Genomic DNA, 23,355 nt, shown 5'->3' on the forward strand with positions numbered 1-23,355 from the left:
GTAGGAATCAGATTCAGGACACAGATGCTAGTCCAAAAATACTTTAGTAAAGTCCACAGAATGAACGGCTACAAACAGAGCCGGAGGCACGAGAAAAATAACGCACTCAGCGTATAAATGCAAAACACGCACAACAAGTGCAGACTCTCTATCTAAAACAGAAATAGAGCACAAACGGACTGGAAACACCTGCTGACAAGGAACAACTACACACAACCACAAGACAGAAACAACGAGAACTTAAAGGACACATAATCAAGACAAAATGAGAAACAGGTGTACCAAAACAGACCAAACCAAACAAACACAGAAACAACGAACGGTGGCAGCTAGTACTCCGGGGACGACGACCGCCGAAGCCTGCCCGAACAAGGAGAAGGAGCAGCCTCGGCAGAAACCGTGACAGGGGTTGGCACTCTCTCTCACATCAAAACATACCTGCAGACGAGGGACAGATGGAGAGAGAGATAGAATAAAAAAAACACAAGGCTTAATCATGCTAACACTGTCAGTCATCATAATCATCAGGAGGTAAAATGCAAAACTGACCTTGTATCACTAACTCTGGGACTACTACATCTCTCTGTATTTCAATGTAAAGCATCTCTTTAATAATACTTCCTGTATTTCAATGTAAAGCATCTCTTTAATAATACTTCCTGTATACCCGACCAAGTGACCTCTCACCTCTGATCATGCTGTGCCCTCTGTGTCAGCCAGCTCAGATGCGCGAGGGGTTCACCGACACAGCTGATATAACCTAGGGGATTTAAGGAGAAGGGGGGAGAGGGATGAAGTGAAGGAGAGAGACTGTCTCTTTAACTACCTTATTTTCTCAATAACAATGTTCAACAGGAATCTGTGTGTGTGTGGTCTCACCTGGTGTCCACACCAAGTGGCTGCAGAGTACTTTATACTGAAAAACATGCACAGACACATGAGGACAAACAATATAGCGTAGTTATAGAAATATAAATAATGAAGTGTCTTACTATTCTCCATGGTTGGTCCTCTTGCCTATTCTTTGAAGGTGGAAGGAGCCACAGTTATACACCTGAGCCTGCTTACTGCACAACACAATCCATCAATCAGATTGATACACGAGTGTGTGGGTTATAGGGTGTCTAATTGTCCTATTTGTTTTCAATATGGGTGACTCTTAAAAGAGCCTGTTTTGTTTTTGTACAGACATCACCCTTACCTGAACAGCACCCTCACCTGAGAAGTAGAAATCAAAAGGAGAGAAACTGGGAATTGAATAACTGCAGTTGACGTAGCTAAGTAAATAGAAGAATACTCGTATTGCCATGTGGATGGCTCTTAAAAGAGCATTTGGTTGTGCATATGCCTTCACATGCCTGAATTCCTCCAGGGGCAGTCCCAGATGGCCCTGGTCACCCAACCTTGCAGTGTCCTACATGGTAACTGTAGGCAATCGTTTTGAAGGAATCTCCAGTTACAAGGTATCTGTAGGAATATGGAAGATAATGTCATTATTAGACTTTTCCATCACCAGGTCATTGTGGATTACTAAAGTATAATATCCCTTATAACAAATCATGAAAACATTGGATAGATGTGTAGCATGTGACAATAGCAGGATCATATAAAGGATAGCGTCACAAATGAATACATAAATATGACTTAAAGCTTGATGATGACTTGATCATTTGAATCAGCTGTGTAGTGGTAAGGCAAAAACAAAAATGTGCACCCCTTTGAGTCCCCAGGACCACGACTGAGATATGATCCTGCTATTGTCACATGCTACACATGCACATATCTATCCAATGTTATCACACACCTGCATTTTGGAGCTGCCTTAACAGACCATGTTTGTATGCGGCTTTATTAACTTAATTATTATTTAATTTTTTACATTGTTTGCAAACTGGTATGTGATACGTATTAATGCCAAAATAACATGCAAAACAGGCTAAAATGTGGGGCTCAAAACAGGGGCTCTGCCCCACTTGACCTGAATGACGGATCGCCACTGCTGTGGATGTCAGTCAGCTGAGAGATCCTGAAACACTAATTGTGAAAAAGGTTGATTTTGTTGCGTTTTTTTGCGAAGGTGATTAATTGTGCAGGTCAAACTAACAAAACAATCGAAGAAACTGGAAATCATTGTTAAAGCGGCTAAAAGGTTCTTGGATCTCCAGGATTTCACGGCTGAAACATTGCAGGGAATACTGTCTGAAGATGCTTCCCCCTCTCAGGCCCCAGCGCCTGTGTAGGGATCAGAGTAAGCTACATTTGACTGTGAAGGAGTACATTGACTTTTGTTTTGTTTTTTGAGAATAATATGAGTGTTTAATTTTTATCTTATTTTTTGGTTAAAGTATCTCCGTTTTTACCCCACCCAGTAGATGGCGGCAATACACATTTTTGGATGTAGTCCACCAATAAAACCTTAAAGAAGAAGAAGCCAGACCGTTGAATAAAATTATATTTACACTTTTTCAATCTCTTCACGCATTGCACAATATTGCACAATATGTCAACAATAGCCGAACGAAGGTAGTCGACCGAAGCACGTTTCCAAATATGTTTTATATCTAAACCAAGAGATAGACCACAGCCCATCGTTTCCAATGGAACAAATTAGTCATAGTGGGCAGAACAAGCAATGAGATGGGCATAGCCAAGCACGAGCTAGCGAGATCCTATTGGCGCGTTGTAGCATCATCTGCATATTTCCGTTAGGGAACGCCTCCTCTGAAGTGCGCGTATGCCATAACTCAATTCGCCTTTGCACTCCTTCTAAACAACGCGATTTTTAAAAACTTTTGCAAAGGGAAAAGTCTACAAAACTTAGTCCACTCTGTTCATAACAGATTATAGTTTTGGGAACAGAAAACTGTATTGAGATCAAATGTTTCAAATCTGCAGAATGTCGGCCAAAATCCATCTCGTTCCATCTTCTCCCACTGCTGGCCAGTGTGCTTCCTCTCACTACCATATTTAGTAGTGAGCGGAAACGCTAGGCAGATGCTTCCTATTTATACATCCGGGGAAATATCTGTCTCCTCGCAATCAGCTGTGGTTCGGTTAGGCTCGGCGATATTGTGCTAGTGTATTATGTCACGTGCCAATGGCATCAGTATCAAAACAAATAAATAAAAAGGAAATACCAATAATGTACAGACCAGGGGCCTGTTGCACAAAACTAGGATAAGGGATTAAGCCAGGATATCTTGGTGATCCTGGCTCAATTGATCCGTAATCCGGTTGCACTAAAGATGGATAGGGGGCATGAGGATATGTTATGGTATAAATTACCATGGAGATTTATTCTGTGGAGCTAGCCTGCTCCAGACCAGGCTAAATTCCAGGATCTATTTAATCTCATCCCTAATGTCAGTCAGCAGTCACCACAAATGGAAACCAATAGTTATTTCACTGCTCACTATACATTGTTATCACATATAACTAGACCCACTGTCATTATTTAAACGTTTGTGATCATTAATTTCAATGATTTTGGATAAAAAAATTATTTTTAGATGATGTTGCTATCATTAGATAATTTACAGTTTCCCATAGACTATAAGGCTATATATAAAATGATAGAATATTAGGGCCACAGAGGGGAAAAAAAACACAAGTCATAATATTGTAACCAGTTGTTTTAAAGGAGGACAGTTGTTAAAATGACAGATGTGGGGCATTTCGTGAAATTGTACTTCAGTATGGTTTCATAAACAAAGACATGCTGATGTGCCAGAATATTAAGTATCACATTGTCATAAGTATCAAAACTGTAAAAACAATATGTAGCTTTTCTGCAGAAAGAACCAGCCTCATAAATTTATGACTTTATCCTTTTTCTTCAGTGTGGCCCTAGTACTCTGTCATATAAACAAATACACATTCCATATGAATATAAAAACACAATGTGTAACATTATGTTCCTTTATTGAATAAGGACAAAACAAAGCAGGTAAACCATCAGCTCCTTTCGAAACTGAAGTCACAGTGACTCTACAAGATGGAAAGCACAGAATCCAAGCATATTATACAAAATGATACATACACATTCAAAGGTCTGTATATAACACACCCTGCATGTCTGCACACTAAAATAAATGCAGGACAAATCCATACACATCAACTGAACAGACAAATGAATGGATGCAGTAGCCTCCCTGCAGCCTTGTATTACACACAGTATACCGCACAAACATCATAAGAGGCCAAATTCGTAAAAAAACGAACCCAAAAAAACCCAAATTCCTCTGCCACACGAGGACATATTTAACCAAAATTGAAAGCACACATACTAACTAAAATAATTCAACACATATTGGTCCCTCAGCAGCCGACCACTGTCGTCATCAGGGAAGATTGCCGGATTGTCCCAGTCCATGGCTGGTGGCACTCTGGGGGCCCTCTCCTTCCTCAGGCAGGCCACATTGTGGAGGACAGCACAAGCCACAGTAATATCACATGCCCTAACACGGCTGACCCTTAATTTGTGAAGGCAGTGAAAGCGTGCCTTCAGGAGGCCAAAGGTCATTTCAACTCTGGCCCTGGTCCTGGCATGGGCATGGTTGTAGGCCTGCTGTGCTTCCTGGGGGTCTGTGAAAGGTGTCAGGAGAAAAGGCTGGCAGCCATACCCCCTGTCTCCCAGCAACACACCAGAGAATTCACCTGTCAACACAAAATCTCATCATTACTACCTCATAAACACAGTGATATTCTTGACACAGCCATGATGGTTATAAATAGGGGGTTGTGTGGCTTACCTTGTGATAGGCACTGATAGATTTCAGAGGCCCGAAAGATTCTGGAGTCATGGACTGAGCCAGGCCATTTTGCCACAACATTGCTGATCACACAGTCAGCATTGCAGACCATCTGAAATCATAAGATGAGGAATATTACACCAATCAATGCACATCACTGGCAATGCAGAGTGTTCGTCAATGGACAATATCAAAAAGTTATGTTCACCTGAACATTAATGCTGTGAAAGGATTTCCTATTCACAAAATCGGCCTCATGGGCACCTGAGGGGGCTTTTATCCTTATGTGTGTGCAGTCCACTGCACCAATGACATTGGGAAACCTGTCACACAAAGTAATGAGTATCCTACTATGTGTTAACAGTTGTCCTGTAATTTGTAGATCCTCTTACCTGCAATCCTATAGAACTCCTCTTTGATGTCACAGAGTCTTCTGTGGCCAGGGAAGGAGATGAAGACATCTGCTAATGCTTTGATAGCCAGACACACACTCCTTATTGTGCGGCAAATTGTGGCCTTGTTCAGCTGTTCTGCATCCCCCACTGAGTACAGGAAGGCTCCACTAGCAAAAAAGCGCAAGGCCACACAAACCATTTGCTCCACACTCAGTGCATGGCTCCGTGCAGTGCGGTGCTTAATCCTGGGACCCAGTAGTCTGCATAGATACCTGATGCCATCTGCAGAAAACCTGTATCTTTCATATAGATGGTCATCAGGGAAGGCCAGTGGGTCCAACCGGTCCCTGAAGACCCTTTCTCGCCTGAAGGCTCTCCTCAGCACAAGTGCTTCTTCATCCACCACATCTCGCACGAATGGGCATGCCATTGTCAGAGCAGAAAGGAACACACAATTTTGGGCCTTCATATAGGCTAGTGGCCACACCTGGTGCTGGGGGGGTGGGCAAAAGAGGGCGATGCCTTATAACGATGACTTGGTTGTACTGATTGCTGGGAAAATAAAAAAAACCTTAGAAAGATGCCACCGTCCTGTGTGCTCACAAAAAGAGCTCATATGTCATGGCTCACTTGACTTTACGAGAATATACCTAATTTTTATTTTGAGCTGTGTCATCTTCTTGGAGCTGGGGAGGAAAGAAAAATAATGATTAATACATTTGTGTTACAGTTAGCATACAGTGTACATTGAAGGCATATCTCACCTCCCTCTCAAGTTTTTTTATTTCAAGGTCCAGTTTCCTAATTGTCCTCTTTTATTTCGGACTCCAGTGCAAGATTTTCCATCTTTTTCTTCTTGTACTGAATGTCTATGTCTGCCAGTTCTATTTGGCGCCGGAGGTGGTTGCCATACAACTTTCTGATAGCTTGTGAGCTCTGTGAACACAATACAATTAGCGCAGCTGGAATTTGGCAGGATGTGGTGTCCTTTTATTAATCGCACTATGTTGCCAGGCTGGTTTTCCCACTGTATAGCATCTGGGTCCTGTAAAAGAAATTAGATTTTTGATTTTGATGAGGACTCCTCACCATTGTAGAGTAAATAGTACTTTCACAGTCTTAACATGATACCTCATGCCTTCTGGAATCCAGAGAGATGGTCTCCTCCTCATCATCGTCTCCATCATGTGCTGTTGCTGCTGCACTGGGGCCTTCACCCTATCACATTTAATCGGATTCATATTGAAGCTAGTAGACAAGACATGCCAGGCCTACAGTATGCCTTTGATGGAGTACTCACTGGATCAGCATCGTCTGGTGCTTGTGCTGGTGGCTCTAACAGGAACACAGTGCTGCCAGACACTGCAAGGCAATAGGTAAACCAAAGTCAGACAGTCCAAATTGATTCAATATGAATGTGGTTGTATCCCATGTAGAGATGGAAGGACATACCTTGAATGAAGCGGGTGGCATCTTGGGAGGAACCTATGCTCGTCTCTTTCCCCCCAGGGATCCCCTCTAAGACGGGCCTGCCTTTATTTAGCTCCAAGGCCATGTCCTCTGCTGGGGTAAGGTCAGCCTTTGGTGACCCACCACCCGTGCCTTGTCTGTGGGTATTCTTTTTCACTGCTAAAACAGTACAGACAATGTGGAGCAGGCACCTTCTGGGTACAATATATGCTTGTGCTTTGTTAAATATTAGTCAGGGACCATACCATTCTGCAGAATGTTCTTGTATTTGATTTTGACCTGCTGCCATGTCCGTTTTGGCCCGTTCATGTTTAATCTACACACACACACACACACAATTTAATGGAGTCACACTGCAAAAAATTACTTGGTATTTTTGTCTTGTTTTCAGTAAAAATATCAAAAAATTTATCATAGCTTTATACAGTGTGATGGAGTTACTTTACACAATTTCACTCATATCTGCAGTGCATTTCAATTAAAAAATTTAACCGTTTCATAATTACAGTACAACTCGCATTTTTGGAGATGTGAATTAAATATTTGAATTGTAATTGTGATGTTTCAGCGGAGCGGTGAGTGTGTAATTGTGCACTACTTACGCATTCAGGCGGTCTGCAATACTTTGCCACGCTTTTTCTCTTTGCTTTATCACTGTGGCGGTGTTGCCTTTCTTCTTAATTATATCTTTTACCTCCTCGTATGCCTCCATGAGGATTTGTGCTTCCGACGGGGAAAAGTACGCGGCTCTAGTTGCCATGGTAAATCAGTTAATCTGTGATCTGTGGTGGGGTCTATTTGAGTGAGCCGTGAGCGCGCACCTATCCAGGATTGGTTTCACCTGGCTTAATGAATCCGTGTCTGCTCATCCTGGCTTGGTCTTTGTGCAACCAATTAAGCCTGGACGCACATGTTTTGGCTTCATTGAGCTCAGCTGAGTCATTTATCCCGGATGTCTTAATTCTACTTTTGTGCAACAGGCCCCAGTTTACTGAAAATCGGGCTAATAACACTTCCCCGTGGATAGTTGGTCTCAGACCTCCTACATAAAGACAAAATCCGCAGACAACAGGTAATGTACGTTCAAAGGAAGTTTATTCAACAGTCTGATTTGTGAAGTGACATTCACAAAAAGTGAGCCTACATGAGAGAGGAGTCCTTCACTCGGATTACAGTTAACATATTATTTTACCCATTGGTCAAAAGTATAGATAAGACTCTTATTCTGAAGGATTCCAAAAATCCGTGACCCGGAAAGTACTTAGTTATTCTTGTCTGCTTCACAACGGTAGTACTGAGAATATACCGGGGAGTGAAACACACATTTGCCGGCAGAACAACACCGAAAGAGCGGCAAACGGTTCACGTTTATGGTTCGAAGAACAAACGTCAAGTAATTGTTATTTGCGTGGCATCTGATGACGACGAGAAACTCGGAACGACTGAGGTAGCATTAAAACCGTTCAGGAATAGGAGCCGTCTGTCGAGTCTCCGAGAAATATTTTCAGAGACTTCAGTTTTTTTAAATAAATATTTTTGTCTGCTGGGAATATTTAGTGCTCCGACGAACATAAAGAGATACGTTGTTTAACTTGTGCGGGTTGACAACAACGGGGGCAATTTGGGAGGACCTCTGGTTAAGTGGATACCGCAAGCGGCCCGTGTCCACATCAGCGACAAAAGCCAGGGTGTCGGCTTGAGAGTCGTCGGGTGGAAAATCTCCAACACCGGAGCGTCAGCGCTGAATAAATAGCGTCGTATGAACAGGAGCTGCGCCGAGATTTGACCATTGGGAGCCGGGGAGTATCCGGACAGAGACCTCATGAATGGAAATCGGAACTTCAGGTATATTCTTACACCCGTCTGTCAACCCCCTTATTAAATTGTTATAATAATAATATGCCATTTAGCAGACGCTTTTATCGAAAGCGACTTAGTCATGCGTGCATACATTTTTGTGTATGGGTGGTCCCGGGGATCGAACCCACTACCTTGGCGTTACAAACGCCGTGCTCTACCAGCTGATCTACAGAGGACCACTTTAAGGATCTCTTTAAATTTGGTGTTGAAGTTTTGTAGGCTGACTACCAGTTTAATTCCTTAAAGGATAGCGTACAATCAGGCCTACTGTACCAATCAGATTAATTTAAATATAAACTAATTCAGTCCTTTCACTGTACTGTCTGGGTTAGAAAACTCATTTGGGTGACCAGACATACCGTCTTTGGTAAGATTGTTTGCTGGTTGGTAGCCTCTGCCGAGTCCCCTTCAACCGAGGGGTCCAGCTGCGACATTATCTCTCAGAGCAGTTATCCCTCAGGGTCTCTATGCTGCCACCTATTGATATGTAATCTCTCAGGAAAAGTGGGGTTTCGAAAGGAGTGGACGTTTTGAAAGGAACCATAGAGGGCTTGCAGTTGCGTCACAAATCACCTTGCAACCACACCAAGCGTAATGTTGGAAGACCAAACTCAGTCTGTTGAAGGCCCTCCAATCGTCCACATGACTGGCTGCGTTTTGCTACCACCATAAACTTCGGGAAGATTGCCCATTATTTCGTTTTACTAAGGACCCAGAAAACGGATGCAGTGGTAGAACCTATTCAAGTAAGTAAATATGTTTTGAAAATGATCAATGTATTATTAGCTAGCTAGCTAGCTAACTTGCTACAGAAACTTAGTTAGTGTGCAGTGCAGGCTAACTCAAATGAGCTGCTAACGTATGTTCTCTAGTTCGTTAGCTAGCTAACTGTACGTACTGTATAGGTAACTAGCTACGTGAAGTAAATATCACCAGCGTACTAACTTCATGTTAACTATCTTGATGTATTTTTCGTTGTAACTCCAAATGCATTTGTAGCTAGGTACTGTAGATGGCTAACTAACAGCCATGGAAGAGGGTGAATGGATTAGCTACCACTTCCAGCTGTCAGAGAAGCAAGGGAGAGTAGGCTACACTGGATAGGGCAGGTAACTTTGTGGGAGGACATTATGAAACTATTCTCCAGTTCCAGTCCCTAGCGAGAAACAGAGAGATATAGCAACATAATATTCAGGGATGTCTAACTTTAGTATAATGCAGCCTGTTTCTTTGTGTTTTCTGTCTTCAGATACAGAGAGCCGTCAAACCCTTGTCTGCAGATGAAGTGGACCCAATGAATGTCCCAAGAGGATAAGGGTACATGCTTGTATACCATAGATTATATGTTAGCACATTTTGTGAACAAAAACAGTTTAAAAGTCACACAATGTATAAACCTATTATAACTGGAGCAGGCCAACCCTGCTGGGTGTGCAGGCTTCTGTTCCAGCCCAGCACGAACGCACCTGATTCAATGCATTAAACCTAATTAGTTAATAATCAAGTGTGCTATTGCTGGGCTGGAGCAGAAGTCTGCACACCCAGTAGATCAGCGATCAGTGGAGCGAGGTTGGTCACCTCTGGTATTTTTTTATTTTGAACCTGAAATTGTTTTAGTAATAATAGCCTACTTGTTACTAAAATGTCTAACCTTTTACATATGAGTTAGCTTACTTATACACTTTGAAATGATATGAAAGTGTTGATTCTTTGAAGTGAAGTGTTTAAACTTGTTTTAATTGTTAACTTAACTATTATTCAGGATTAACTAGTGTCAATGTTGAGTAATCACAGATCACAATCCTGCAATAAACAGGGGAAGGGAATCTGTCTCTAATTTAATCTGTTTCTGTGTTGTATTCTCAAATGAACATCACCTTTTTGTTCAGTCATAAGCTCTCCAATTTGTTTTATTTGATTGTCACAATGTATTCAGGATATCAGCCATGTGAACCCATTTTGCAGCTGATAATGGCATGCAATGCCAATGCAGCCATAGGCCTACAGCAGTGGTCCCAATAGCACACACTTTTGTTGTAGCCCCTGACAATATACTTGATCCAACTCATTGAGGACCTGATGATTAGTTGACAAGTTGAATCAGGTGTGTTTGTCTGCTGCCACAATAAAACTGTACTGTTGGGGGGTACTTGAGGACCGGAGTTGGGAACCACTGTCCTACAGTATGATGGCATTAAAGCCAATTTCAGCTTGATCCGAAATGTGGTCTGAGGCGCCTTATTGATGGTGTGATGCAATTGCGTAGCCTCTGGAGGCACACAGAGGCCAACTTGAGCTCTGTACCGCATCGCCGTGCGCCTCTCAAATTTTTTAATAATGAGGAGGGCTCCGTATATCTCCGCAATGACATGATTGGTTGACGGTAGGTGGGGGTGCGAAGTCCTGTATAAACAAACTCACTTCCTTGACAACTTCCTTCACAACAGCTCTGCGCTGCTCCGCGAAGCACAAGAAGTATGAATGCCATGACTTCTGCAGAGGCTGTGTCACCGTAAATGCTGCACGGCCAATGCAGACTTCGGATTGATCATGCAGCGCCTTTAAGCCTTATGGGGTTTTCAATCCACCCCTTGACATTGTGCATCTGAAGCAGAGAATAGCTTAACTCACACACTGTTTACATATTGTTCAGCTATACGTTCTCAATTAAAAACTATACCAGTAGACAATGTATATGAGGCTAATCATTATACTAGATTCTGTACATGTCGTGTGCTGACGTGACATTTTTTGGTTAAAATAATCCAACCCTTTTAATCTAGGTGGTGAAATGTCTGAAAGCAGGAGATAAGATCCTTAGCTTAAAACATACACCAAGTTCAATGCCAGATACTTTTCTCCAAGAAGGTCTGAGTGGTACTTGGAGGTGCCATTGTGATAACTACAACAATTACATTGTCTATGCTAAATGTGTTTTTAAATGGTAAAGAAAGAAAATAGTTGGGCTATAAGAAATACGTTTTATTCAATGGGGCTAGGCAAAGCAGAGATGACAAAATGCTTTTCATTTCACCCAACCAACAATATAGGCTAAGTACAGTATGTTTACAATATCATAAACTATAGTCTTTTACACGTTCCAAATTACATTTAAAGATATTCATATGGTTTAAGGGGGCACTTTTGTCATGACGACAAGGTGAAGATCCTCTACTCAAATGGCACAACCGACTTGTTCAGATTGACCAAAGCACAGCATATAACAACCATCTCGTGTAATTGAGGGATGTCTCCTTTCATATCTGGAAAAGGACAAAGTAGTAGAAGTAGAAACTGATGCTGCTGTACCATTGCTCATCTTCACAGTGGGAATCCAGTCGACATGGGTGTCTTGATAGAGGTCAGCTGGTGAACCTAGAGTCGTACATAAATGAAAGTACACCTGATGTTAGAATATCACTTCTTCAGGTCAACTATACCGTCAGGGCGCTTAATTGTTTGGTTGTTTTAATTCATTCAGGTGTAGTGTCATATAAATATTACATCTATTGTTGGGCTTGAACAACCAATAGTCAACACAGCAGGTTGTCCTATCCCATTGAGGCCTTTGTCCTATGCTATAATGACCATACATTTTCCCTCTTATGAATAAGGTTCTCAACAAATTATCATATGACTATAAGATAACCATATGTTTTTTTGGGACAATAATGTCCTCCAGGCTATATGGATGTCATATTGTACAATTTGTGTCTCCCCTTTTCATGGTAGTGGCTAGAAGGGATCCAGCTTTTGTCAAATTAACGTCATATTTGACACTTCGTAGCAGATTAGGAGAATTTAGGCAGCAGGTTAGGAAAAGGGTTAGGTTTAGCTACAATGCCCAAAAATTACTTTAGACAATTTTGACAAAAGCTGGATCCCTTCTAGCCAGAACCCCCTTTTTCATAGGCCTAGACTACATGGTTGCATTCAAGACGGTCATTTTTATTGATCTGTTGTCAGTAGAGTAGAGTAGGCCACCGTCATATTAAAAAGTGTAGTAGAATTGCATGAAATGTTTATCAAAGGCCACGTTTTTCCTGCGCAAAGGAAACGTCTCTGATATAGCATATAAACCTATGCTGCTACGCGCTTATTAATAGCCTAAATTATCACTATCAAATCTACTCATAACATTTGGAATAGTAGGCTTATATTTGTCTGCAAATGCGATGATGGAGGCATGCAATGCTTTGTTATAAAGGTAAATTTGTGGTGAAAAATAGCTTCCCCAAAACTTAGCTCACGCGACACGTTCTAATTGCTTGACTACAAGCGATCTACAGTAGCTAGCTAATTTTGACTTACTTAGTGTTGTTGTTAACACCTGCTTAGCATAACAGCCAAACTCGAAATCGATCAGACTTTACTTACCAGTGATGAAATTATCGTAGCAGACCCGTTACTGACAGCTGTCTGGGTTCAGGTCTTTACGGGCAAAAAGGTTTCTTCGCTTTTGTCAGTTCTTGAGTCATATCTTGGTGTCACCAATGGTTTTTCATGATTGCGGGGAATCTGTAAACATCTTTTTGTTTCGTTGTCTTTCCTGCCTTGTTAGAGCAGCCAAATACTCTACAGAAAATGACCGTGGTAATGAAACAACTAGTTTTAGGTACTGTTACTCGGCTGTTAATTAATGTGCTGCTCTTCCTACATGGCTGTCAACTGCAAGCCCTCTATATAAGGAGAAGTGGGGGTCTCAAAAGTTGCCACTCGACGTCGTTTGGGTTATCGGACGTAAGTCATAGTCTGCAGAAATGACAGTAAGGAATTTCAGTTATTCATAAAAATAAATATTCACTGTGAGCTGTCTTTGAAAATTACCTACCGGTAGCCATGTATGTAACATTACGTTTTTCGTCAATGCTAGCTAACGTTAGCTACCTTAACTTATAAAAAATTCATGCATTTTACAATGTATTATTCAATATTTGAAATAATAATAATAATAACTGAAATGTCAAGTCATGGCGGTTCTAGTAGTTATGGAATTCCAGCGCTTCTAGTGTTAAAAGACTCCTTGAAAAACCCCACTTCTCCTTATATGGTTCCTTTCGACAACCCCACTTTTCCTGAGAGATCAATGCACTGAGAGATTACATATCAGTAGGTGGCAGCATAGAGACCTGAGGGATGACTGCTCTGAGAGATGAAAATGCAGCTGGACCCTATTGCATCAACCGGATGTTCGGGTTTTCAGGGGAAATCCAAAAAGAGCCCGTGACGTGACTTCCGCTTTTGGACGTTAACAAGGCAACACTCCCATCTTAACTCCTCCACATTTACTCGATTGGTTGAACAGGGCAGAAGAGAACCTCCTCAGTCAGCTTTTTTAATTTTTCTCTTCTCGTCAAGACCAGTATGTAGGGGATGTACACTGAACAAAAATATAAACGCAACATGTAGTGTTGATCCCATGTTTCATGAGCTGAAAGAAAAATCCCAGAAATGTTCCATCCCTGTTAGTGAGCATTTCTCCTTTGCCAAGATAATCCATCCACCTGACAGGTGTGGCATATCAATAATCTGATTTAAACCGCATGATCATTACACAGGTGCACCTTGTCTGGGGACAATAAAAGGCCACTCTAAAATGTGCAGTTGTGTCACACAACACAATGACACAGATGTCTTAAGTTTTGAGGGAGCATGCAATTGGCATGCTGACTGCAGGAATGTCCACCAGAGCTGTTACCAGATAATTTAATGTTCATTTCTCTACCATAAGCTGCCTCCAACGTTGTTTTAGAGAATTTGGCAGTACGTCCAACCGGCCTTACAACCCTAGACCACGTGTAACCACGCTAGCCCAGGACCTCCACATCCGTCTTCTTCACCTGCAGGATCGTCTGAGGAGTATTTCTGTCTGTAATAAAGCCCTTTTGTGTGGAAAAACTATTTTGTGGGCCTGGCTCCCTAGTGGGTGGGCCTGGCTGCCAAGTGGGTGGGCTTTTGCCCTCCAAGGACCACCACATGGCTGCACCCCTGCCCAGTCATGTAAAATCCATAGATTAGGGCCTAATTCATTTATTTCAATTGACTGATTTCCTTAACTCAGTAAATTATTTGGAATTGTTGCATGTTGCGTTTTATATTTTTAAGTATAGTTTCAGGCGTTTCTTTTACGCCTGCTATGTTAGGGTAGCCGGTTGGTAAACGCCATGTGCAAACCAGTCTCACTCGTTTTGCAGACGGCTGTCATAGGCAGGTGGAAGCCCGTCAGGTGTGCCTCATCATCTGGAGCCTGTGAGAGACTGGCTGGTTGTGTGTGTATAGTTGGCTGTTTTGGAGGTTGCCTGCCTGCCTTCCACACCATCTGGTGTCAGAAGTTATTGAATGGTGCTCACTGTAGCCTCACTTAATTAACAATCAGTTCAGCCACAAAGTCTAACTATCACCTAGGGGCAGCTGCTTTGCGAGAAATGGTTGTTGGCATACTTTTGAGCTGTCAACATTGAAACCAACCATGATTGGAGATGGATGTGATTTGTGCTGTCTGCTTTCTTAACACTCATTCGACACAGTCTGGTGGATCGGCATGTTTTCCGAAGAACAGGATGACGGCTTACAAGACTATGGGAATCAGGAGGCCATGTCATGAGGTTAATAGGGTCCACCTTATTCTATCAGTTTAACATCAAATCTTAAAGCTGCAACGTTTTGGGCGACCTGACCAAATTCACATAGAAATATGAGTTATAGCTCTGTCATTCTCATCGAAAGCAAGTCTAAGAAGCGGTAGATCTGTTCTATGTGCGCTATTTCTATACTTCCCGTTAAGTTTAGTTTTTACGTCTTTCACTTACAGCTTCAAACAGCTGAAAAACTATTTTTGGTTATGGAAAATATACACTACCGTTCAAAAGTTTGGGGTCACTTCGAAATGTCCTTGTTTTTGAAAGAAAAGCAAAAAAAATTGTCCATTTTAAAATAACATCAAATTGATCAGAAATACAGTGTAGACATTGTTAATGTTGTAAATGGCTATTGTAGCTGGAAACGGCTGATTTTTTAATGGAATATCTACATGGGCGTACAGAGGCCCATTATCAGCAACCATCAGTCCAGTGTTCCAATGGCACGTTGTGTTTGCTAATCCAAGTTTATCATTTTAAAAGGCTAATTGATCATTAGAAAACCCTTTTCCAATTATGTTAGCACAGCTGAAAACGGACTAGTTCTTGAGACTAGTTGAGTATCTGGAGCACTGCATCTCAGTGCTTGAGGCGTCACTACAGACCCCCTGGTTCGATTCCAGGTTGTATCACAACCGGCCGTGATTGGGAGTCCCATAGGGCGGCGCACAATTGGTCCAGCGTCGTCCGTGTTTGGCCGGTGTAGGCCGTCATTGTAAATAAGAATTTGTTCTTAACTGACTTGCCTAGTTAAATAAAGGTAAAATAAAGTAAATCAGCAATTGTGGTTTCGATTACAGGATCAAAATGGCCAGAAACAAAGAACTTTCTTCTGAAACTCGTCAGTCTATTCTTGTTCTGAGAAATGAAGGCTATTCCATGCGAGAAATTGCCAAGAAACTGAAGATCTCGTACAACGCTGTGTATTACTCCCTTCACAGAACAGGGCAAACTGGCTCTAACCAGAATAGAAAGAGGAGTGGGAGGCCCCGGTGCACAACTGAGCAAGAGGACAAATATATTAGTGTCTAGTTTGAGAAACCGATGCCTCACAGGTCCTCAACTGGCAGCTTCATTAAATAGTACCCACAAAACACCAGTCTCAACGTCAACAGTGAAGAGGCGACTATGGGATGCTGACCTTCTAGGCAGAGTTGCAAAGAAAAAGCCATATCTCAGACTGGCTAATAAATAGAAAAGATTAAGATGGGCAAAAGAACACAGACACTGGACAGAGGAAGATTGGAAAAAAGTGTTATGGACAGACGAATCGAAGTTTGAGGTGTTCGGATCACAAAGAAGAACATTTGTGAGACGCAGACCAAATGACAAGATGCTGGAGGAGTGCTTGATGCCATCTGTCAAGCATGGTGGAGGCAATGTGATGGTCTGGGGGTGCTTTGGTGGTGGTAAAGTGGGAGATTTGTACAGGGTAAAAGGGATCTTGAAGAAGGAAGGCTATCACGCCATTTTTGCAACGCCATGCCATACCCTGTGGACGGCGCTTGATTGGAGCTAATTTCCTCCTACAAAAGGACAATGACCCAAATCACAGCTCCAAACTATGCAATAACTATTTAGGGAAGAAGCAGTCAGCTGGTATTCTGTCTATAATGGAGTGGCCAGCACAGTCACCGGATCTCAACCCTATTGAGCTGTTGTGGGAGCAGCTTGACCGTATCCAACTTGTGGGAGTTGCTTCTGGAAGCATGGGGTGAAATCTCTTCAGATTACCTCAACAAAATGACAACTAGAATGCCAAAGGTCTGCAAGGCTGTAAAGGCCACAATTATTATTTATATTAAAAATCATTATTTGTAACCTTGTCAATGACTACATTTCCTATGCATTTTGCTATATTTCCTATTCAAACTCATTTCATGTATGTTTTCATGGAAAACAAGAACATTTCTAAGTGACCCCAAACTTTTGAATGGTAGTGTATTTCACAAATATACAGTGGGGGAAAAAAGTATTTAGTCAGCCACCAATTGTGCAAGTTCTCCCACTTAAAAAGATGAGAGGCCTGTAATTTTCATCATAGGTACACGTCAACTATGACAGACAAAATGAGAAAAAAATATCCAGAAAATCACATTGTAGGATTTTTAATGAATTTATTTGCAAATTATGGTGGAAAATAATTATTTGGTCACCTACAAACAAGCAAGATTTCTGGCTCTCACAGACCTGTAACTTCTTCTTTAAGAGGCTCCTCTGTCCTCCACTCGTTACCTGTATTAATGGCACCTGTTTGAAATTGTTATCAGTATAAAAGACACCTGTCCACAACCTCAAACAGTCACACTCCAAACTCCACTATGGCCAAGACCAAAGAGCTGTCAAAGGACACCAGAAACAAAATTGTAGACCTGCACCAGGCTGGGAAGACTGAATCTGCAATAGGTAAGCAGCTTGGTTTGAAGAAATCAACTGTGGGAGCAATTATTAGGAAATGGAAGACATACAAGACCACTGATAATCTCCCTCGATCTGGGGCTCCACGCAAGATCTCACCCCGTGGGGTCAAAATGATCACAAGAACGGTGAGCAAAAATCCCAGAACCACACGGGGGGACCTAGTGAATGACCTGCAGAGAGCTGGGACCAAAGTAACAAAGCCTACCATCAGTAACACACTACGCCGCCAGGGACTCAAATCCTGCAGTGCAAGACGTGTCCCCCTGCTTAAGCCAGTACATGTCCAGGCCCATCTGAAGTTTGCTAGAGTGCATTTGGATGATCCAGAAGAGGATTGGGAGAATGTCATATGGTCAGATGAAACCAAAATATAACTTTTTGGTAAACTCAACTTGTCGTGTTTGGAGGACAAAGAATGCTGAGTTGCATCCAAAGAACACCATACCTACTGTGAAGCATGGGGGTGGAAACATCATGCTTTGGGGCTGTTTTTCTGCAAAGGGACCAGGACGACTGATCCGTGTAAAGGAAAGAATGAATGGGGCCATGTATCGTGAGATTTTGAGTGAAAACCTCCTTCCATCAGCAAGGGCATTGAAGATGAAATGTAGCTGGGTCTTTCAGCATGACAATGATCCCAAACACACAACGAAGGAGTGGCTTCGTAAGAAGCATTTCAAGGTCCTGGAGTGGCCTAGCCAGTCTCCAGATCTCAACCCCATAGAAAATCTTTGGAGGGAGTTGAAAGTCTGTGTTGCCCAGCGACAGCCCCAAAACATCACTGCTCTAGAGGAGATCTGCATGGAGGAATGGGCCAAAATACCAGCAACAGTGTATGAAAACCTTGTGAAGACTTACAGAAAACGTTTGACCTGTGTCATTGCCAACAAAGGGTATATAACAAAGTATTGAGAAACTTTTGATATTGACCAAATACTTATTCTCCACCATAATTTGCAAATAAATTAATTAAAATTCCTACAATGTGATTTTCTGGAGAAAAAAAATCTCAATTTGTCTGTCATAGTTGACGTGTACCTATGATGAAAATTACAGGCCTCTCATCTTTTTAAGTGGGAGAACTTGCACAATTGGTGGCTGACTAAATACTTTTTTTCCCCACTGTATTTCTCTACACTATAATTGCTTGTCTTGTAACATAAACTGAAATTAGGCGAACTATTACAATTTTAGCAACCAGGAAATGGCGGAGCGATTTCTGCTTAGTTCAGCTTTAATCTATATGTGGTGTCTTAAATTAGGCCTGGTAGATAAATGATGAATAGATAAATAAAGTTGCCTACTTCCTCCAAAGGACACTCTGTGCTGTATTTTAGGGAAATATATATACATACATACATACATACAGTAGGGAGAACAAGTATTTGCAGGTTTTCCTACTTACAAAGCATGTAGAGGTCTGTCATTTTTATCATAGGTACACTTCAACTGTGAGAGACGGAATCTAAAACAAAAATCCAGAAAATCACATTGAATGATTTTTAAGTAATTAATTTGCATTTTACTGCATGACATAAATATTTGATCACCTACCAACCAGTAAGAATTCCGGCTCTCACAGACCTGTTCGTTTTTCTTTAAGAAGCCCTCCTGTTCTCCACTCATTACCTGTATTAACTGCACCAGTTTGAACTCATTACCTGTATAAAAGACACCTGTCCACACACTCAATCAAACAGACTCCAACCTCTCCACAATGGCCAAGACCAGAGAGCTGTGTAAGGACATCAGGGATACAATTGTAGACCTGCACAAGGCTGGGATGGGCTACAGGACAATAGGCAAGCAGCTTGGTGAGAAGGCAACAACTGTTGGTGCAATTATTAGAAAATGGAAGAAGTTCAAGATGACGGTCAATCACCCTCGGTCTGGGGGCTCCATGCAAGATCTCACCTTGTGGGGCATCAATGATCATGAGGAAGGTGAGGGATCAGCCCAGAACTACACGGCAGGACCTGGTCAATGACCTGAAGAGAGCTGGGACCACAGTCTCAAAGAAAACCATTAGTAACACACTACGCCGTCATGGATTAAAATCCTGCAGCGCACGCAAGGTCCCCCTGCTCAAGCCAGCGCATGTCCAGGCCCGTCTGAAGTTTGCCAATGACCATCTGGATGATCCAGAGGAGGAATGGGAGAAGGTCATGTGGTCTGATGAGACAAAAATAGAGCTTTTTGGTCTAAACTCCACTCGCCGTGTTTGGAGGAAGAAGAAGGATGAGTACAACCCCAAGAACACCATCCCAACCGTGAAGCGTGGAGGTGGAAACATTCTTTGGGGATGCTTTTCTGCAAAGGGGACAGGACGACTGCACCGTATTGAGGGGAGGATGGATGGGGCCATGTATCGCGAGATCTTGGCCAACAACCTCCTTCCCTCAATAAGAGCATTGAAGATGGGTCGTGGCTGGGTCTTCCAGCATGACAACGACCCGAAACACACAACCAGGGCAACTAAGGAGTGGCTCCGTAAGAAGCATCTCAAGGTCCTGGAGTGGCCTAGCCAGTCTCCAGACCTGAACCCAATAGAAAAACTTTGGAGGGAGCTGAAAGTCCGTATTGCCCTTTGACAGCCCCGAAACCTGAAGGATCTGGAGAAGGTCTGTATGGAGGAGTGGGCCAAAATCCCTGCTGCAGTGTGTGCAAACCTGGTCAAGACCTACAGGAAACATATGATCTCTGTAATTGCAAACAAAGGTTTCTGTACCAAATATTAAGTTCTGCTTTTCTGATGTATCAAATACTTATGTCATGCAATAAAATGCAAATTAATTACTTAATCATACAATGTGATTTTCTGGACTTTTGTTTTAGATTCCATCTCTCACAGTTGAAGTGTACCTATGATAAAAATTACAGACCTCTACATGCTTTGTAAGTAGGAAAACCTGCAAAATCGGCAGTGTATCAAATACTTGTTCTCCCCACTGTATATACAGTTGAAGTCAGAAGTTTACATACACCTTATCCAAATATATTTAAACAGGAAACTTCACAATTCCTGACATTTAATCCTAGTAAAAATTCCCTGTCTTAGGTCAGTTAGGATCACCACTTTATTTTAAGAATGTGAAATGTCAGAATAATAGCAGAGTGATTTATTTCAGCTTTTATTTCTTAAATCACATTCCAAGTGGGTCAGAAGTTTACATACACTCAATTAGTATTTGGTAGCATTGCCTTTAAATTGTTTAACTTGGGTCAAACGTTTCAGGTAGCCTTCCACAAGCTTCCCACAATAAGTTGGGTGAATTTTGGCCCATTCCTTCTGACAGAGCTGGTGTAACTGAGTCAGATTTGTAGGCCTCGCACACGCTTTTTCAGTTCTGCCCACACATTTTCTATAGGATTGAGGTCAGGGCTTTGTGATGGCCACTCCAATACCTTGACTTTATTGTCCTTAAGCCATTTTGCCACAACTTTGGAAGTATGCTTGGGGTCATTGTCCATTTGGAAGACCAATTTGCGACCAAGCTTTAACTTCCTGACTGATGTCTTGAGATGTTGCTTCAATATATCCACATCATTTTCCTTCCTCATGATGCCATCTATTTTGTGAAGTGCACCAGTCCCTCCAGCAGCAAATCACCCCCACAGCATAATGCTGCTACCCCGTGCTTCACGGTTGGGATGGTGTTCTTCGGCTTGCAAGCAACACCCTTTTTCCTCCAAACATAACGATGGTCGTTATGGCCAAACAGTTCTATTTTTGTTTCATCAGACCAGAGGACATTTCTCCTAAAAGTACGATCTTTGTCCCCATGTGCAGTTGCAAACTGTAGTCTGGCATTTTTATGGTGGTTTTGGAGCAGTGGCTTCTTCCTTGCTGAGCGGCCTTTCAGGTTATGTCGATATAGGACTCGTTTTACAGTGGATATAGATACTTTTGTACCTGTTTCCTCCAGCATCTTCACAAGGTCCTTTGCTGTTGTTCTGGGATTGATTTGCACTTTTCGCACCAAATTACGTTCATCTCTAGGAGACAGAACGCGTCTCCTTCCTGAGTGGTATGACGGCTGCGTGGTCCCATGGTGTTTATACTTGCATACTATTGTTTGTACAGATGAACGTGGTACCTTCAGGCATTTGGAAATTGCTCCCAAGGATGAACCAGACTTGTGGAGGTCTACAATATTTTTTTCTGAGGTCTTGGCTGATTTCTTTTGATTTCCCCATGATGTCAAGCAAAGAGGCACTGAGTTTTAAGGTAGGCCTTGAAATACATCCACGGGTACACCTCCAATTGACTTAAATGATGTCAATTAGCCTAACAGAAGTTTCTAAAGCCATGACATTTTCTGGAATTTTCCAAGCTGTTTAAAGGCACAGTCAACTTAGTGTATGTAAACTTCTGACCCACTGGAATTGTGATACAGTGAATTATAAGTTAAATAATCTGTCTGTAAACAATTGTTGGAAAAAATTACTTGTGTCATGCACAAAGTAGATATCCTAACCGATTTGCTAAAACTCTAGTTTGTTAACAAGAAATGTGTGGAGTGGTTGAAAAACGAGTTTTAATGACTCCAACCTAAGTGTATGTAAACTTCTGACTTCAACTGTATATATCAATTTTACATGCACAGAATGACCCGTGTGTTAATGTGGCGGAGCCAGAGGTAGGATACAGCTGCCGATAGCCCTTGATCATGACTCAGTTCCATTATTTAACACACGAGCCATTGGACGAAGGCATCTCCTGTACAGGGGAGTTTTGTTAAGAGCCCCGACGCTCGGTCTAAACATTAACACGCATTGTTTGCGGTACGGTTTTGGATGCATAAGGACCTTTTTTATCTTTTATATCAGCAATAATAAAATAACATAAAAAGCTTAACTTGATACACACCTTTTTATAGGGTTAGTGTTCCCACAGGGCCATATCTCCATGTTACAGCGTGTGTTTATGGAAGACAGAGGGACCACCTGTGCTAATTAGCTATCTAGCATGCTCCGAACACCTGTGTGTAATGGATGAAGGCTGCCAGAATGGTGTCACTGAAAAATACTGTCAGCTGCAACTGTGATCAAGCTGGTTAAAACAGTGTACAGTAAGTGAATATTTTGCATTTGTGAAATTCTTTTTTGATGTGATATGAAAGTAAAGGGCTTTATGTTTCTAGAACCATATTGCAATTGAGAATCGATTCACATTTAGATGTAGTATTTGGCTGTTTTGCCTGCCAGAGCCAGTCTACCAAAGTATTCACACCCCTTTATTTCCCCCCCACATTTTGTTGTGTTACAGTCTGAATTTAAAATGGATTAAATTAAGATTTTGTGTCACTGGCCTACACACAATACTCCATAATGTCAAAGTTGAATTATGTTTGTAGACATTTTAATAAAAAATGAAAAGCTAAAATGTCTTCAGTCAATAAATATTCAACCCCTTTGTTATGGAAAGCCTAAATAAGTTTAGGAGTAAACATTTGCTTAACGAGTCACATAATAAGTTGCATGGACTCACTCCGTGTGCAATAATAGTGTTTAACATGATTTTCGTACCCCACACATACAATTATCTGTAAGGTCCCTCAGCCGAGCAGTGAATTTCAAACACAAAGACCAGGGAGGTTTTCCAATGCCACGCAAAGAAGGGCACCTTGGTAGATGGGTAAAATTTTTTGCAGACATTGACTATTCCTTTGAGCATGGTAAAGTTATTAATTAAACTTTTGGATGGTGTATCAATGCACCCAATCACTACAAAGATACAGGTGTCCTTCCTAACACAGTTGCCGGAGAGGACGTAAACCGCTCAGGGATTTCAACATGAGGCCAAATGGTGACTTTAAA

General features: G+C 41.8%; 1 protein-coding gene and 3 long non-coding RNA genes across 6 annotated transcripts in view; 2 read left to right on the forward strand and 2 right to left on the reverse strand.

Moving 5' to 3' along the window:
• Positions 1 to 397: 397 nt before the first annotated feature.
• On the reverse strand, positions 398 to 8,920 carry LOC121571381. The gene is made up of 5 exons (XR_006661304.1): positions 8,836 to 8,920; positions 993 to 1,467; positions 880 to 916; positions 688 to 760; positions 398 to 438 (listed from the first exon to the last, which is right to left on the reverse strand). It is a non-coding gene; the product is annotated as an uncharacterized LOC121571381 (long non-coding RNA).
• Positions 7,642 to 23,355, forward strand: part of LOC121571378 (protein argonaute-3-like) — a 29,364-nt gene continuing 13,650 nt past the window's right edge. The window contains exon 1 of one of the 2 annotated variants that reach the window (XM_045221908.1): positions 7,642 to 8,461. In XM_045221908.1, the coding sequence (XP_045077843.1) occupies positions 8,443 to 8,461 (19 nt within the window). In that variant the 5' untranslated portion in view covers positions 7,642 to 8,442. Of the gene's footprint in view, positions 8,462 to 22,072; positions 22,608 to 23,355 lie in introns of those variants that run through there. The other variant, XM_045221909.1, reaches the window with a different exon arrangement.
• LOC121571380 lies at positions 8,595 to 10,318 on the forward strand. Its single transcript, XR_006001711.1, has 2 exons — positions 8,595 to 9,222; positions 9,726 to 10,318. It is a non-coding gene; the product is annotated as an uncharacterized LOC121571380 (long non-coding RNA).
• Positions 11,444 to 13,858, reverse strand: LOC121571379. Of its 2 annotated transcripts, XR_006001710.2 has the most exons (3): positions 13,308 to 13,841; positions 12,854 to 13,228; positions 11,444 to 11,851 (listed from the first exon to the last, which is right to left on the reverse strand). It is a non-coding gene; the product is annotated as an uncharacterized LOC121571379 (long non-coding RNA). The 2 variants fall into 2 exon arrangements; XR_006001709.1 differs by having other exon boundaries at positions 12,854 to 13,858.

The sequence above is a fragment of the Coregonus clupeaformis genome, chromosome 8 (assembly GCF_020615455.1).
Source record: "Coregonus clupeaformis isolate EN_2021a chromosome 8, ASM2061545v1, whole genome shotgun sequence".
Lineage (NCBI taxonomy): Eukaryota > Metazoa > Chordata > Actinopteri > Salmoniformes > Salmonidae > Coregonus > Coregonus clupeaformis.